This window comes from Megalops cyprinoides, chromosome 1 (assembly GCF_013368585.1).
Source record: "Megalops cyprinoides isolate fMegCyp1 chromosome 1, fMegCyp1.pri, whole genome shotgun sequence".
In the NCBI taxonomy this organism is placed as follows: domain Eukaryota; kingdom Metazoa; phylum Chordata; class Actinopteri; order Elopiformes; family Megalopidae; genus Megalops; species Megalops cyprinoides.
In genome coordinates, this window is record NC_050583.1 from 60,998,932 (window position 1) to 61,014,911 (window position 15,980).

General features: G+C 38.1%; 1 protein-coding gene across 1 annotated transcript; it reads left to right on the forward strand.

Moving 5' to 3' along the window:
* Window positions 1-206: 206 nt before the first annotated feature.
* dpcd (deleted in primary ciliary dyskinesia homolog (mouse)) lies at window positions 207-5,804 on the forward strand. Its single transcript, XM_036545503.1, has 6 exons — window positions 207-276; window positions 644-724; window positions 942-1,060; window positions 1,261-1,394; window positions 4,327-4,429; window positions 5,146-5,804. Exons 1-6 carry the CDS (start codon window positions 213-215, stop codon window positions 5,248-5,250), a joined length of 606 nt encoding a protein of 201 aa, XP_036401396.1. The 5' UTR covers window positions 207-212; the 3' UTR covers window positions 5,251-5,804.
* Window positions 5,805-15,980: the final 10,176 nt, after the last annotated feature.

A 15,980-nucleotide genomic window follows, 5' to 3' on the forward strand; every position in this document is an offset into this window, starting at 1 on the left:
TAAAAAAAAAAACCATATTATAACGGAGAAATTATAATGGAAAAAATATACCAAGATTATTAAGTGTACTTTGTTCGAAGGGATTTTAAAATCGCAATATTTTGATGGTGGAAACATAGATACACTTGGAGAATGTCATTGGAGCTAAATGTCAACTGTTGCCGTGGCTACAAGTTCAGCGTCAGGTCAAGAACAGGCATTGCTTTTTCAAAATGGCAGTACAGTGCTGGTCAGATGCTTTGAAATCTGCAAAGAAAACTGCCCTATTACATGATGGTGAGTTGACAAACTGTATTTTGTCAACATAGCTAGCTACCTGACTAGCTACCTCATTGGATCTGAAGGCGGCTGTTTTGTTTAAGTAACCCTGACACAGTCTAACACAAAGCTAACAAGCTAGCTAGCTAACGTAAGATTTTTTTTAATCGGAATGAGCATTTGCCGTTTTCATTGTTTTAGCCAACGCTACTAGCTAGGCAGTTAACAAACCTTCGTTTACGCTAATTTCAATTCACAGGTTTTAAAAACCAGAGTAATAACGACTGAGCGGATAGCAATGCTGTTCAGTCAAAACAGCAAGCTAGCTAACATGAGCACATGCGTTACAACCAAACATAAGGTAATCAAAAATATATTATTTCAGGAAAAAGGAAAGTGCACTATCTTTTTGTGGACGGAAAAGAAATGGCAGAAGAGTATGATGTGAAAACAGATGAGCTCATTGGTAAGTGTAATACGATTAGTTACTGAATTTCATCTACCTAACTTCAGCTGTCTAACCTACAAAGCTAACTTACTGTAGACAGCTAGCATGCCTAGCCATCCAATGTGGTAATCTTAGTGCGTTTGGTGGAGATAACGGTTCCAACTTGTAAACATTAGCAAATTCAGAACTCTCTGTGTATGTGTCTTTGTTTTATTACGGCTGAAAACCTTTTCAGTGCGGAAATGGCGAAGAAAGAATACTTTGGGAGCACTGGGGCAATGGGAGATTGAGGTAGGAGACCCATCTACGATGACCATTTCGGAACCTCATCTGATAATGGAGAGCAGCTCAAACGTAAGTTTATCTTAATTTATGATATATCATCTCATTTTATGCAAAATAGACCGATTAAAACATTTACTTAATCTAACTATAAATCTGTATTCCACATGTATATATGAAATCTGCAAGATGGAGATGGAGATTAAACATATATTACAGTGGCATACCATCCTGATAAATGTCAGCTCTACATTTTCTTTTACATTTCTCAGCCTGTCTTAATGCGTAAGGACACCAAGACCAGTTTTCAGTGGAGAGTGCGCAATCTTCCCTATCCCAAAGAGGTGTACAGCGTTTCTGTTGAGCCAGTGGAGCGATGCTGCATCATTCGGACAACAAACAAGAAGTAACTCAATCACTGTTTTTTTTTTATTATTATTATTTTTACATGGGCATGTTGGGCATACAGTGTGTATTGTAAATATGGTTATAATTAAACTGGTGTGGGATATAATAAACAAAAAATAAACAAAAAAGGAAGGTCTCTGGCATGTTAAAAATTACTGCTAATCTTTGTACCTTAATGCTCATGTGGGTTCGATCGTGTATGTTGCCGTCGAAGTGTCTCTGTAGATATTTGAGCAGTCACTGGTCTGTGAATAACAATTTTACTACATACCTTTTGGAATATGTAAAATCAGATTTCCACTTGAATTCAGAAACTGGTAGGTTCCTAGTGCAATCAAGTGTGTAGCTTCTTCTAGTCCTCCATAGATGGCACTATTTGCAAAAGATTGTGTGGTTATCTGAAATACAGACATCCCTTGTTGTGCAATTAGCAGTAATGCCAGTGTTATATTGCACTTCTCTGCAGTCAAATGCTGTCTAGACAAGACCTCACCTGCAGGAAAATGGGACTATTGCTCCAGTAATATCAGTAATTTAGTTAAGACTCAGGGCATCCCAATATCATATTTTGAATTTGAAATGTGACATGTTGGTCTTATTGCTGCAACTGTAGCAGTTTCTTCCTGTGAGTAAAGAGAAAGCACTCTTAAACTAAATAACTTTTTAGAACCTGTGCTGGCTTTGTATCTTGGATCTAAGTGCAGAAGATGAAGATCAAAATGAAGTTTGTTCTGAGTTATGTTAGGTGTGAGAGAGGGCATGTTTGTTATTGACAAATGTATCAGTATTTAAAGTGTCATAGGTTGAATGGGGGTGATATAACTTGTGCAAGTCTGCAATTGTTACTATTTCTGTAGTGTTGTCCCAGGTTTTGCTGAACACAGAGTAGTGTGTCTGTAAGTCACAGAAAATTTTTAACCTTTATCAGTTTTATAAAAGTTGTATTATTGCCTGCATCAATAGATGAGATCCATGTACTGATACAGCAGGGGATGGTGAAAAATCTCATTAGTACATGTGAATAACTGAATTTATTTTTTATTGAAAACAAAAATGGAAAAACATGCTAGCATAAACATTGCGGGCATGATGCAAATTGAAATGTTCCAGTAAAATGCAAATGGCTCACTGTAAAGTAACAGTTAACTTATAATAATAAACTCTGAATTACAACTTAGTATTATCACTTGCTAACACATTAATTATGAGAAAAAGATATATATACTTACCTGCACTAAATATGAATTGTAGTTGTCACGCTAAAATGTTAGCTTGATGTGTTTCCCAGCAAGGTGACTTTGGAGATACCATTTCACCTGTTAAGCAATTTGCTTTCACAGCACGATAGCTTGGTTTTCCAGGGTTCAACCATTGGCCTTAGGAATACAATTATAATGCAGGTTAAAAAAATGTTGAAGCCAGCCACCCCATCAGTAAGTCATGCCTGTCCTTCAGGCATCTTGTGTTTCAGTCTTCACTGGTTCTTTCCTTGGGTAGCATTTGTTTCATCCACTGAACGTTGTTGCTTACATTTCAGTTAGAGTGAAACTGTCTGAAGACAAATATGTGACAGGTCGTGTTGTAAAAAGGAAAGGAAGGAAATGAAAATGTGGACCCCCTTTAAATCCATAGTTTAAGGGGGGTCAATATTGTTTTATTATAAGAGAGGGGCTAAACAATTTCAGTCAGTACATTACAGAAAATTTAGACTCTAAAATTAGGAATGGAGATTGTAATATTGTTTTATTTTTATATGATGAAAACAGTTTTATACCAAGTGAAGCTTGGCAAAATGTTGAATGAGCTTTGTAGAAGTTTGAAGAAAATTGAATATTGAAGTAATTCTCTGACATCACACTATCTTAAAACTAAAAAAGATAGGATTTAATGTGGTTAATACAATAAATGTAAATGTGAAAGAAGGCATGTGAAATGTCCTTCATCTTCAGGCTATTTTTTTCATTCTGGTATTGAGGCTGCTCATTCAGATGAGTGCCAAAATGACGCTCAGTGAGACAGCTTCCAGGAAAAGTGTAAAAAAAAAAAAAAAAAAAAACATTTTTTTCATATGTTTCAGTTTACTCAGGTGTACTAGGTAATCCCAAAGATCCACTTCCCTGTCTGTGGAAGCTTGACCTAGAAAGCTATTTCTGAATTGAGTTGAGCAGACCTTTGTGTTTGGCCTCTGTAAGGCTGGCCTTTGCAGGCAAGGACTTCATTTCTGCGGTATCCCTCAAGATGCAACAGGAAGCTGGAGGCTTGTCCAGTGCTCCCTCAGGAGTTTATCATTGACCCTGTGTGTTGTTCCTTTCAGTTGAAATCATTTCAAATTCTCACCACGCTGTAATTATTTGATATACTGAGGAACAGGTTTCCCTTCCTCATGTAGCTTCCTCTGACATCCACATCGGGAAAAACGTTATGCTTCCAAGTGAACAGCAATTTGAACAGAACCTAATGGTGTATTGATAGAGTGTGGGTGGATTCACACACCAAAGAAAAGCGAATAAAAGTTACGGCATAATCCCAGTTGAAGACTAGTCAGTGGCTGTGTCTTTCTTTTAGTGAGAGTGAGACATTTTGCTTACCCTGGAGGCAAAGTGATCATCAGACATTTCCCCTGGATAGAGAGAGAATGTAATTTAATTTCAGGGTATGAAAGGTTTTGCTGACTAGGCTGATTCTGCTGACATCATCTTAACAAGGGAGTGAGTAGGGCTGCTAGTGCCTGTGAATTGTAAGGAATCTTAGTTACTGGCATCCTGCTACTGGGATCTAGGCACCACTGAAGTTGCAAAGAAGTGTGTCCTTTGGTAGATGATGCATTGTTTTTTAGATACCATTTTTTCAGAAATGTCATGTTAAATGATGTGGGATTGACTGTATTTCATTATTTCCTAAACTATCTTTTTGATATGCTGTCATTTCAGGTATTATAAGAAGTTCTCCATTCCAGATCTAGACAGGTGTCAGCTACCCCTGGAGAGCTCCGCTCTCACCTTCAGCCACGCCAACAACACTTTAATCATCAGTGTAAGTTCTTACATCACATCAGTCATTTGGTTTATATTATACAAAGACAACACAGAACCCTTTAGTGGAAATTAAATTTAATCTCTTATTTCTATTTTAGGTGTCTAGAATATGGCAGAGCCGTTCAGATAACATGTGAACATAACTCATAACTCCAGTTATGAGAGTAAAGCTGTATTTATTGGTGTATCATTTGGATTGTGCGATACTACCATAATTGGCAGGAAATTCATAAGATTAAGAAGAATAAGAGGATAACATTAAGAAGATGAACAACTTTAATGATAAAAGCAAGAAATTGACCTTTGGGAACTTCCTGCAGGGTGTGGTTTTTAGCCCTCAGGTCTGCACAAAATCAAGATGTCTGTTTAATTTCAAACTAAATGCCTTTTTCCAGATGAACAGTCTCAACTATCCATTAAAAGGGGGACTTTTAAAATACTTACCAATGACATCTTTGTGTTGTAAAGGAGGAAGAAGGTCAAATTAATACTGCCAAGGCAGAGATTGATACATGAGTACATACCATTGACAAGAGAATTACATTAAGACATAATATTTAACAACCCCATTTTCTGCAGAATATCACTATTCCCTTAATGTCTGTCTGGCTGTCTTGGTGGAGAAGTAGAATAAGAAGAGTCTCCCAAGGCCTCCCAGTCCTGGTATTTGGTAGTTTTCTGCATTTATGTGTGTGTGTGTGTTTTCTTTTGCAGTACCAGAAGCCGAAACAGATCTTAACCTTGGAGCAGGATCTGCTGAGGGAGCTGAAAAAGATGAAGGGCTCCGGCGATGGGGATGTTGACTGCAAAACACAATGACCTGCAGGGGACAGGAAGACACGTACTTGACATGACAAACTTCATCTCAGCAGCTCACCTTGAAATTACCTACATCATCGGTTTGCTGTTTTCCTTTCTTATGACTGTACTGTTCTTCAAATTCTTATTTTTAATAAACCATGTTTACAGCATTTCTAATATTTCTGAAATTGTGGTGTGTATGCTATTGGTGTGTAAAATAAGAACTCTTGGATGAACAATGCAAAAGTATTTTGGCATGCTGAAGGACTAACGGTGAACATGTAACCCCTGTGATGTACCTATAAATTGTTACAAATGACATTCTGAGAAGTTGAAGTTGAGTGGCATTCCGCTTGCAGCTCCCGCAAGCACCATGAGAATGATTTACAACACAGATACTGGCCACCCACACTTTTAAGGAATAACCTTTCCCCCCAAGAATTCTAGCTTTATTGTGCTCATCCCTACAGACTTCAAAGGTCACCATCAAGAATTTTTTTAAAAGAATTCAAATGTGTTACCTCATCCTGGTCTGTTTAAATAGTGCCTTACTTATCCTTACAGGTTTAAGTGTCCAGACTGTACTGCATAGATGTTGTCTTCACTTTAATTGAGTGAAACAGTGAAAGAGAACCATTAGCATTTGCTGTCAGTTGTAATGTATATCCAAATGTTCATATAGTCTCTCTGGATGGCAAAGAATGGCTTTGTTTAGCACATTTAATAATGATGTGTATATTTAGAAAAATTACAGTGTTTAACAATATTGTTGCCTGCAGTAGATGTTCATGTTTCACGTGATATGTGTCAGTTGAAGTTGAATATAATTAAATGAATGAAATTGCAAAGTATGATCTCTGTAATGATCGCACAGATAAACTGGTTTTGTATTATTTACATTTTACAATGGTAAATATTTTCTATGCACATGTAGAAATGCGAAAAGGAACATAGTCATATTTAATCCTCCACATTTCCTGTTAAAGGCTGAAAAACTAATATCTGAAGCTGAAATGAAGGACCCTCTAATAAATTGCTTTTCAGTCAAATCCTGTTTCAGTAACATCTTTGAATCCCTTGAAAAATGACAAGAGACCAACACTGGCCAGTGAATTGGTCTCTACAGTACATGCATGACAAGAGCTTTTTACAAAAGATACAGTATAGCTTGGAATGAGCCGGCTCTCTAGCAATGGGAGATTGAATGGACTCTTACCAACCCAAGCAGGTGAAGACTGCAGAAATTTCTTAGTTCTTAATACTAATAACAATCTAGAGACTTAATTGAGCTCTACTTTAGTTACACTACCTTTCAGATTACAATGCCTAGTCATGCTCCAATGTGTTGAAATATTCCCAATAATAGGGAACCCATTCATTTAATGTAATAATGGTACTTTGTTGAATTGCATGACAATTTAATTACCTGAATAATATTAAATAATTATCCAGTTCACAAATGTACCATTGATAACCATCTCAGAAAAATGCAGCCAAAATTAATTTCATGGGAAGTTACCATGAAAAGATCAAACCTGACAGCTGATATGAATCTGGTGTCTCTCTCTCTATTTTTCTCTCACTCACTCTACAATACTTTTACTCACTGGGAAGCAAGCGTCTTTCTCAAGCAATCGGTTCCTGTGCTGCCTGCCAGCTCAGTGCAACCTCATCTCTTGTTTACAGAAAGGGGTCCACTGCTGGCAGGGGGAGAAAGAGATGGTCGTGGGAAGCATCTGAAAGCTCAGAGCCAGTGGAGATCACATTTCCATCATGGAGCTTATTAATAACTAATGGAGTGGGACTGCCACAGAGGCACATGACAGACAGCGGTGCAGCAAGAGGATTGAGAGGGGGATCTCTCTCTCTCTCTCTCTCTCTGTCTCTCTCTCTCTCTTTCTCTCTAGGGGTGCAGGTAGCTCACACTCCTCTGGCAGCAATGTTTACAATGCTTCACCCCAGACATGTGATCAGGGCATTCCTTGCTGATGTCTCTCTCCCCCATAGAGACTTCGTAGCACTACATTTGATACTTCATTTCCTTTGGATCAGTATCACATAACAAATACATGGCAAACCCTTACTGAAGCAACACCCACCCTGAAAGGGGGAGGGGGGGAGAAAACACGGAACAATAATTGTAGGCATCCAATGAAAATGAGGCGACTGCACATGATCATATCTGCAGTGGAAGAATGTAAGATTCCTGATCTGAAAGATGTGCTTGAGGGTGTCCTCTCCCACTGTTTCAGTTCCTAACCTCACAGGCACAGGCAAACTGCACCTGCAGCATTCGAACAAGTTGAGAGTCATAGTCTGGACTGTTCTGCTCAGAGATCTTTAGACTATGGGTAAAAACTAATTGAATGGTGCAAAACACAACTACCATAATATCTGTAACTGATAATGTGGCAATTCAGGAAAGACTACTTCTCATTTGCTTTTTTCTTTTAATTTATTTTTATCAAAAAAATTCAAATTTCCCAATTTTTAACATGAGCACAGGCATTCTGAGGACAAAATGGTCTAAATGAGGATTGATTTGTTTTTACCCGTTGCCTGGTTTCAGTGTGAATTATTGATACTCAGAGAAGAACATGTATCCATCCAATCTCTCCCAGAGCCGCTTTTAAATCTTGTCTTATTTGTGGTACTTGACTGACCTTATGCGACAATGTATGCCCAGTGAGACACCCCATGAATGCCACACAGTTAGCTTAGTCAAACTCAGCATGCTTCCTGATCCCCCAAACCAGTCTTGTTTCCCTGGAGACGTACAAGACTACATCAATATGAGAATTAAATAATGTGCGGTGGGGTTAGAATCCTATGGTGTAATCTATCTCAAAAAAGAGGTCTTTCATTTGGAGAGAATAACAATCATTTCTGTAGACTGCAAAGACAAATTTTGCATTTCATTTAAAAGGTGTTTTATAGACATGGTGAACAAAGGCTAATCTTAAGCATCTATTTAGGTGCTGAGTTTATGTCAAGGTTATTTTTTAAAAAGATTCTTGTGTCATCAAAAGAAAACAACATTGTTAAAAGTATAACTGATACCTTGAACATTTGATAAAAACAGCAACACCTATACCAGTTACCAAAAGTCATGTTTGAGAGGCATTCTTCCATTGAGGACCCCCTCACTGAGAGTCTGAGATTTCTTTTTTCCCTATGCAATGAGATGGCTCTGATTTCCAAGTATTGGATGTAGATGACATAGCAACTGGGGGGATGTCAGAAGGCAGATACAAAGATGATAACAAAAATAATTTTGAAAAAGAGAGGAAGACTAATGAAGAAGGCTTTACTGAAATCTTAACATACATTTCAGAAAGAGTAAAAAACACATTATTGAATGATCAGACATCATATTAATGCTCTATAACTCTGAGTCATAATATTTTTGTTTGAGTCCTTACAAAGCATTTTTCATTTTCAAGGTTATTTGAGGGCTCTTGTACACACAGTAGGCTAAAGCCTACAAAATTCATTCTTTTGGCTCAATATATTTTGCTATGGAATTTTCATTGTATGTTGGCTTGTCTCATGTTTCACATCTCACTCAACACAACTGTGTCCAATTCCTGAGGCCTTTTATGCATCAAATGCCTTAATTTTCCAAGTTAATCCCTCATTACCCCCAACCCTCCCTCTATATCCACTATGTTCTTGTCTCCACAGCTACAGACCGCACAAAAGATTAATCAAGTCCCGAGAGATATTAAAAAGTAAACACCTTTTCATGTAGAAATTGTTAAGAAAGCAGATTAATGGCAAATAGAATTAAAAAAATTGAAGCCTTTCCCTATGCAAGAGAAGCTGAGGGCCCAGGCCCGCTCTGTCAGCAACACGCCTCTGTGATCACAACCAGGCCAGCCTGCTGGGCCCAGCGCGCTCTCCAGCCTGCACTCCAAAGACCAGATTATGTCAAATAACAAGTTCTTTGTCACCATTTAATTCCCTTCATGGTTATGACTGAGAGTGACCTGTGGGCCTTTGATACCTGGTCCCTGGCAACTATTTAGAAGAACCATCTGTCCATAGCTACCGCCCCCCACACTCACTTCTCCTATTTGCCTTAACATTGAGGGCAAGCAAGTAATCCCCAACCTTCGCTCTAGGGGGGAGTTTATTGGCTATTGACATAGGCTTTCTCAGCAGTGGGGTCTCTTGCTAAACTTTGTGGCACTAGCGGGTTCTTTGGGAAGCACATTAAGCTAGCAATAAAAGGTAAGAACTGCTAGATTCTCCTCACCAGTGGATGTCTAGTAAACCATACTGCTGCCTTGAATTGATAGAAGATGAATCAACCATAGTAACTATGTATGTATGCATGTATATTTTGTTACATATAGTACAACAATGAGTGTGTCATCAAGTTACCAGTAACAATAACAGTTCTACACTGTTCAACTCCAAGACTACAAACATGCCTCAGCGTTGCTCTACTTTGCAGAGAACATGGCTTTAAGGACTCTGTCCTGCATGTTCTTTCTCAACAACGTGACAAGTATATTTTCTTTTTCACCACCACTCATTCCAGCTCCTGGCTCAGGCCCATGGACTTTCTTGCCATGACTACTGTAACGCCCTGCTGGCTGGCCGTCCTGCCTATGCTACCAAATCTCTTTGGCTAATTCACCCCACTGATGGCCGTCAGCCTCTCAAGTCTGCCTGTATCTGGTGGCCTCTCACCTCACTCCTTTGCCTTTCAGTTGCATCTCACAACTCAAGACCCTGGTGATGGCCGAGAGGACATTTAAGGTCAATTGCTCCTCCCTACCTCCAATCCATTATACATCATTTTACCCCCAGAGTACCTCCTGGGTCAGCAATTTTTGATCCTTTCTGCTGCAGCTACACATCCCAAAGTCACTCCTTTTCCTCACTGGCAGGTGGAATGAGACATCTGAAGCTGACACCAACTTCCAGCTCCAACTAAAAATCCAAATTCAGACTTGCAAAGTTGCAAAGTTGGTGTGAAAAGAAAGAAACTGATGTGCATTAGCATTACTTTACAATGTGGTACAAAATAAGTTCATCAAACACATTCTGAAACCACATGCGAAAAACTGTGTGATACTGTTACACCATTGTTTAAATATGCAGTACAGCTCTTCAGTATTAAGAACCTTCGCTTCTTTCTGCCTTCGTCAAACCTCACAGCCAAACTAACTGAACTAACTGAAAAGAGATACTTAACTGCATGCATTTGTATGTATTTAAGGTGGTGGGACCTGATTAGATTATATTACGGAACATTTGATTTGTTACAGATATATATATATATATATATATATATATATATATATATATATATATATTTACAGATATTTAAGTATCTCAGATCAGATATATTCATATTTCAATCTTAATTTAATCCTGCAGTGAGTTTAGTGTTAAGACTGACAATACAGAAAGTATTGTGCAGAGAATGAAGGAGATTGCATCAGAAAAAAAAAACAAAAAACCTTGCATCAGAGAAATCTTACCACATTGGCTAACCACTGACTCTATTTCAGTTTAGCTTACACGTTCACTTGCCAAAGCAATGGTTTGCTCTTGATTTATCTTGAGAAAGGTTTTGCAAAGCAAACATGGATTAAAGAAACAATAAAAATCTGGAGCTAGGTTGAATGGGAGGGAGTGTACTTCATCTCTGCCTGACAGTATCAGGTTAGAAACTGTGCAGAATGAATGTTCATACCTTCTTGAAAACCAGTGGTGGTAAGTAAGGAAGACTACATATTTAAATAATATATCAGACAAACACCAAATAACAGACTAAATACTAAATAATGTCATGTTTTCTTGAGAAGATGTTTTTCTGGATTCATCTTTCATTGTACATTTTAATCTGGGCATACTGTTGTTCGGCTACATTTTCAGAGCAGTATTGTACTTTTTACTCCAGCACATTTTTATCTAATTCCTTTTGCCTTTTGATGCTATTATATGAAAGACATTTTGATTGTTCAGAATATTAGACAACTGTGGTGAGGAGAAGGAGAATCCCCTTGCTGCTACAGAAGGTGGGATTTCCATGGTAACAAAATTCTGATGGACTAATGAGAGCTATGTGAAGAAATGCTTACTTGTGATTAGTCATTTTAAATAGAAATCACCAATCACAAGAATGTTTCAGCTGTCTTGTTTACCCATTGCCATTTTACATGCAGTTTTACACTTGTAGACATGCACTAAGGTCCTGCTATTGTTATTAACTTTCAATCTATCCATTCATGGGTAAAATATATGTCTGAGCTGACAGGGGACATGAGCTGAAATGCCCAGTACAAAAGTGACACTTGCAGTTCAGGCTGTGTCCTGAAGTGATGTTTCTTTGCTGGTTTCCGTTGACACTTTCTCTTGTTTGAACGGAATGAACTTCCACACTTCATCTGTTATGCTTTCTATCTGAAGACACAGCTCTTCCACTCTCACCTGAGCACTTAAACACTATCACCTAAAGGAATCTCTCATGTCTCAAAACTGTTTCCTACTAAACAATAATTTAAAAAAGTAAAGTAAAAATGTTATACTCTAATGCATTCGTTATCCCTACCAGCTAGCTTGTACCCTGTCTGGCCAACCAATGAAACCTGGCCATGCAGCGCTACTAAACTTGTTGACGCCTTATAGTTTTTTGCTTGTGTTGTACTCTACCTCACTTGTAAGCTGCTTTGGATAAAAGCGTCTGCCAAATGAATAAATGTAACTGTAATGTAAATGTTCGGCAAGCCTGAAGTAAAGCGAACAGCATCTTGAGGTCTGTATCAATCAATAAGAAATTTAGTGAAGAAAGCTTCTTCAGCCCCCTTCATCAGCTTCAACAGTCATCGCTGTTCCTCCATCAGATCAAATGTCCAAATCAGTCTTATCAGTTATAATTTAGGGTCAGGTTGCCCTTTTGCAAGAATGATCCAGGACCTGACTCACCGAAGAGAAAACCAAGTAGTGCAAGAGCTCATAGCATGTTACTGCAAGTGCTTCAAGAATGCATACCATTTTTAGTGCAGCAAAAGCTCATAGCATTTTGTTTAGCATAATGCATGAATCTCTTGTTCCTCTTGTTTCTGCATTTCAAGGGGGAATTGGAGAGCACTGCATTGCTTGACTTTGTCAGTGGAAAAGGGATGCTGTGAGCTGACATGTCTCATGTTTATTAAAAGCATTTTCTTGCACCGACAAGGCAGTGTCACAGATAAAAGTCATGAGGGAGAACAGATCATTTAGAGCAAAAAAGGGAGCTTACAGTGCATCTCAGCCAGACAATCTCAGCTCTCAATTACATTCTAACACTGGGTCACCTTTTCTTATTGCAATCACTTTAAAAAGACCAGGTGACATCTCTGTATATATATATATTTTTTATCAGCAAACTGATACTATGTAACACACACCATAAAATGTTATGCAATTGTCCTAATCTGGTTTCAAATTTCATACTGTTTCCCTCTCAGCAGGCAGAACAAGATGACATATGGTGAATATTGTTTGCTGATTGTAACACTTACTTTTAATACTCTAATCAGATGGCCATGAATAGATCTGCAGCTGAATTCAGTGAAAACGGGCAGAACGTCAGTCATCCGCATCCGTCAACTGTTGCAGATATGTTCTTAATGATAACTGCATTTGACTCTGTATACCCATGCTGTAGGGGGAAAAACTAAACTGTGGAATAAATTGTCTTGTGCTTTAGTCATCAACTAAAATGCGGTATTGAATTTGGTTGAATTTACTTGTGTAAGGTTTAACTACTAAGACTAATGTGATTTGATATGCTTTCATATTTGTATTTGAAAATATGGAAGAAGTAATTAATGCCATGATGACAGTACCTGATGCTCTAGAAGCTTTGAAGAAAGAATGTTACTTCTACTGTCCACAGCATACTCTGACAAAATTGTAATAGATAGAGGGCACTCTTGCTGCACATGTAAGTTTTTGATTTTATAGCTACAATCTAATATACAATTTTAGAAGCACAGATAGATGTTGCAGTTCAGCCCTGGTGAAGTTTCAGAATAGTGTCATTTGTCATATTCTTAAAGTTGTTAGGAATACATTTTTGAATTATTGCATTGCCTAACCTGATTACAATTCAATACTTGCTGAGCTTTAGTTATTCAAGAGAGGTTTAAAGGGCAAACTCCTTGAAGTTTGCAAAGTTATTTTCAGAAAATAATTCAATTTGCAAAACATTGTTTCCACCTAATTAGAAGACTAATATAAAGTGCCTTCCCACATTTTCATTTGATTTAGTGTCTCATACTGTAAATCAAAGTCTCTCCTCAATTTCTCTCCTAATCAGTAAAAAAAGCCTTTTGCAACGGTTACTCAAAAGGCCCCTGAAGATTACTTACATTTGTCCTGGAGTTTTGTATAGTGCTGATTGTAAGACTGTTTGAAAGCTGACAAACACTAGAAGTGTTGAAATGAAGAGTGAGTAGGTAGGCTAAACATTTTAAATGAACATGACTTTACAAATTTAAGTAATTTGAAAAGTCAATAATCACTAAACTGCATTAAGATTTACCTGTGTGTAGAAGTCTCTGAAGATTTACTATTTGCTGTTAATTCTGTTGTTTCTGTTTGCTGGTAATCTATTGTTCTTATGTGTCTGTTTGAAATTCAGTAACCTTGAATGCTACTCTGGTGGTAACAGAAGCCAAACCAAATTGGATATCACCCAATAACATTTTTGGAATCAAAACTGAAATCTGAAAAGCAATCATTCAATGCATATATGAAAGGGAAGAGTCTGGGTGCGCTGCTGGGAGCTATCACTTGCAATGCGTACATCTGAACAGAGGTGACTCACCCTTGGCACGCTTGCATTAGATCTGGTATTTACTATTGAACCCTTCAGTCTGAAATGACATTTTTAGGATGTTTCAACATAGGGATGAATTGGCAATGGCGGAATGCATCTATAATTCTTCCATCGCTCTTCTGTGACATGTACCTATACGCTCACAGCTGCCTCTTTAAAGCTGCAACAACTTCATCTGCAACATCAGTTACAGGTTCTTTCTCTCTCCTGCTTGCTTGCTCGCTCGCTCACCCCTGAATCCAAACCCGGTATTGTGTAACCCCTGTGCTGTTTTGTTTCCCCTTTCATCTCCACTGCAGACTGGCCTTCTCATTTTCAGGAAAAAAAATCCTCCTTTGCCTGACGGCAAACTGCACAGTACACATTTGATTTCATCCCTGAAAACCGGGCTTCGGTCGATGGTGCTTGCTGATTTTTGGTGGGGTCATAGTCTTCTGTTAATGAGCGATGAACAAATACCGTGGTCAAGAATCACCATAATGTAATTTATTTACCACCTACCCACAACTTAAAATTGACAAAATATTAAGTAAAATGTTTAATACAATGCTGTGAGCTCATGTGTGAAGGCAATGTAAGAATTGCTGATATTAGATATTACTTAGGTCACATTTAAAACAGGTCAGCACCATGTAAGCAATATAAATATTATGTTTTCACTACAGAAATAAGCATAGTAACAGAATAAAGACTGGTTCTTATAACTTTATTTTAACCCTATTTTGATACTGCTTTTCAAAATTATTATCAAACAGAGAAGCAGCATAGGCATGTCTATACATTTAATTGAAACAATATCATTAGTTGTTGATGTCAATATAAGCCTGGTAGTAATGTCTTTCATGTGCCTCCTCTCCTAAGACACACTGGCTGGGTTAGCTAAATTTCAGTTCGATTTTTCTGATGCATTCAACAGGCAGGAGCTTTTGCCAAAAGCTTGACACACTGAAACAATCAACTGCAAAAATCCCAAATTGCTATGGTCCTTAAAACAGCCCAGGGAAGATTGACACAGTGCCTGATGAGGTTGCAACTGCTCTTCCTCCTCCCCTCTTGCCAGTACTGCAAGCTTGAGGAGGGAAATTTCAAAAGCAATATTTTATAGCTCAGTTGATGCCTCCATTCACGGGAATTTTAATTAACTTTTCCTGTCGTCAGTAAGTTAGAGGGAGCAACTCCATTTTTCTGTAGGCAGCAGTCTGTTTCATAACCCTCTTTCCAGCCATCACACTGCAGAATTACTGACATGGATAATTATGTCTTATTCTAAAATTTGAAATCTTGGCTGCAGAAACAGGAGCTAAACCACTTGATAAATCTGCTGTATGACTCTAAAGCTTCAGGCCTTGACAGTCAGGTGTACAGCTACTGTAGTGCAAATTTAGTATCTTCCTCCAGCAATGGCAAGATAAGGCAAGAATCTCTATTTTTTATTATGAATTTTTCTTTCTTTCGTAATTCAGTTTTCAGAATCACAGTCTTTTGAAACTGAATATGTGTGACAGTATTATGGCTTCATGTACACATTTGCTGTGTAGGTGTCCATGCAGCAGAGCAATCCCCACCCTACATGTCTACTAAAGACTCACATCCTTAAAGTCCACCTGTGTTCTCCCAAGCTACTGTAAACCTGCTTGCTCAAGCAGTCTACAACTGACACAAGCCTGTTGGTAGTTTTAACGTACTACTTAGCTCACACATAGCATAGGTCAATGGTCCTGACTGTATGAATAGTTCATTCTAGCCTACACACAGCTCCCAGTCACAAATAATCAAGCAGCTAATGATGAATTTAAAAAGCAAATGCTGTCCACCTCCATGCTGTGGAAGGAAGCTCTAAACCCATCAGACCTGAAACTCATGAAAACCTCATACAGTGCAATTCTGGAAATTGTGCCTGAAGTGT

Coding starts and splice junctions, on each gene's coding strand:
- dpcd (XM_036545503.1), top strand. CDS start 213: ATGGCAGTACAGTGCTGGTCAGATGCTTTGAAATCTGCAAAGAAAACT. Junction 1,061..1,260: donor TAATGGAGAGCAGCTCAAAC/GTAAGTTTATCT, acceptor TACATTTCTCAG/CCTGTCTTAATGCGTAAGGA. Junction 1,395..4,326: donor ATTCGGACAACAAACAAGAA/GTAACTCAATCA, acceptor CTGTCATTTCAG/GTATTATAAGAAGTTCTCCA.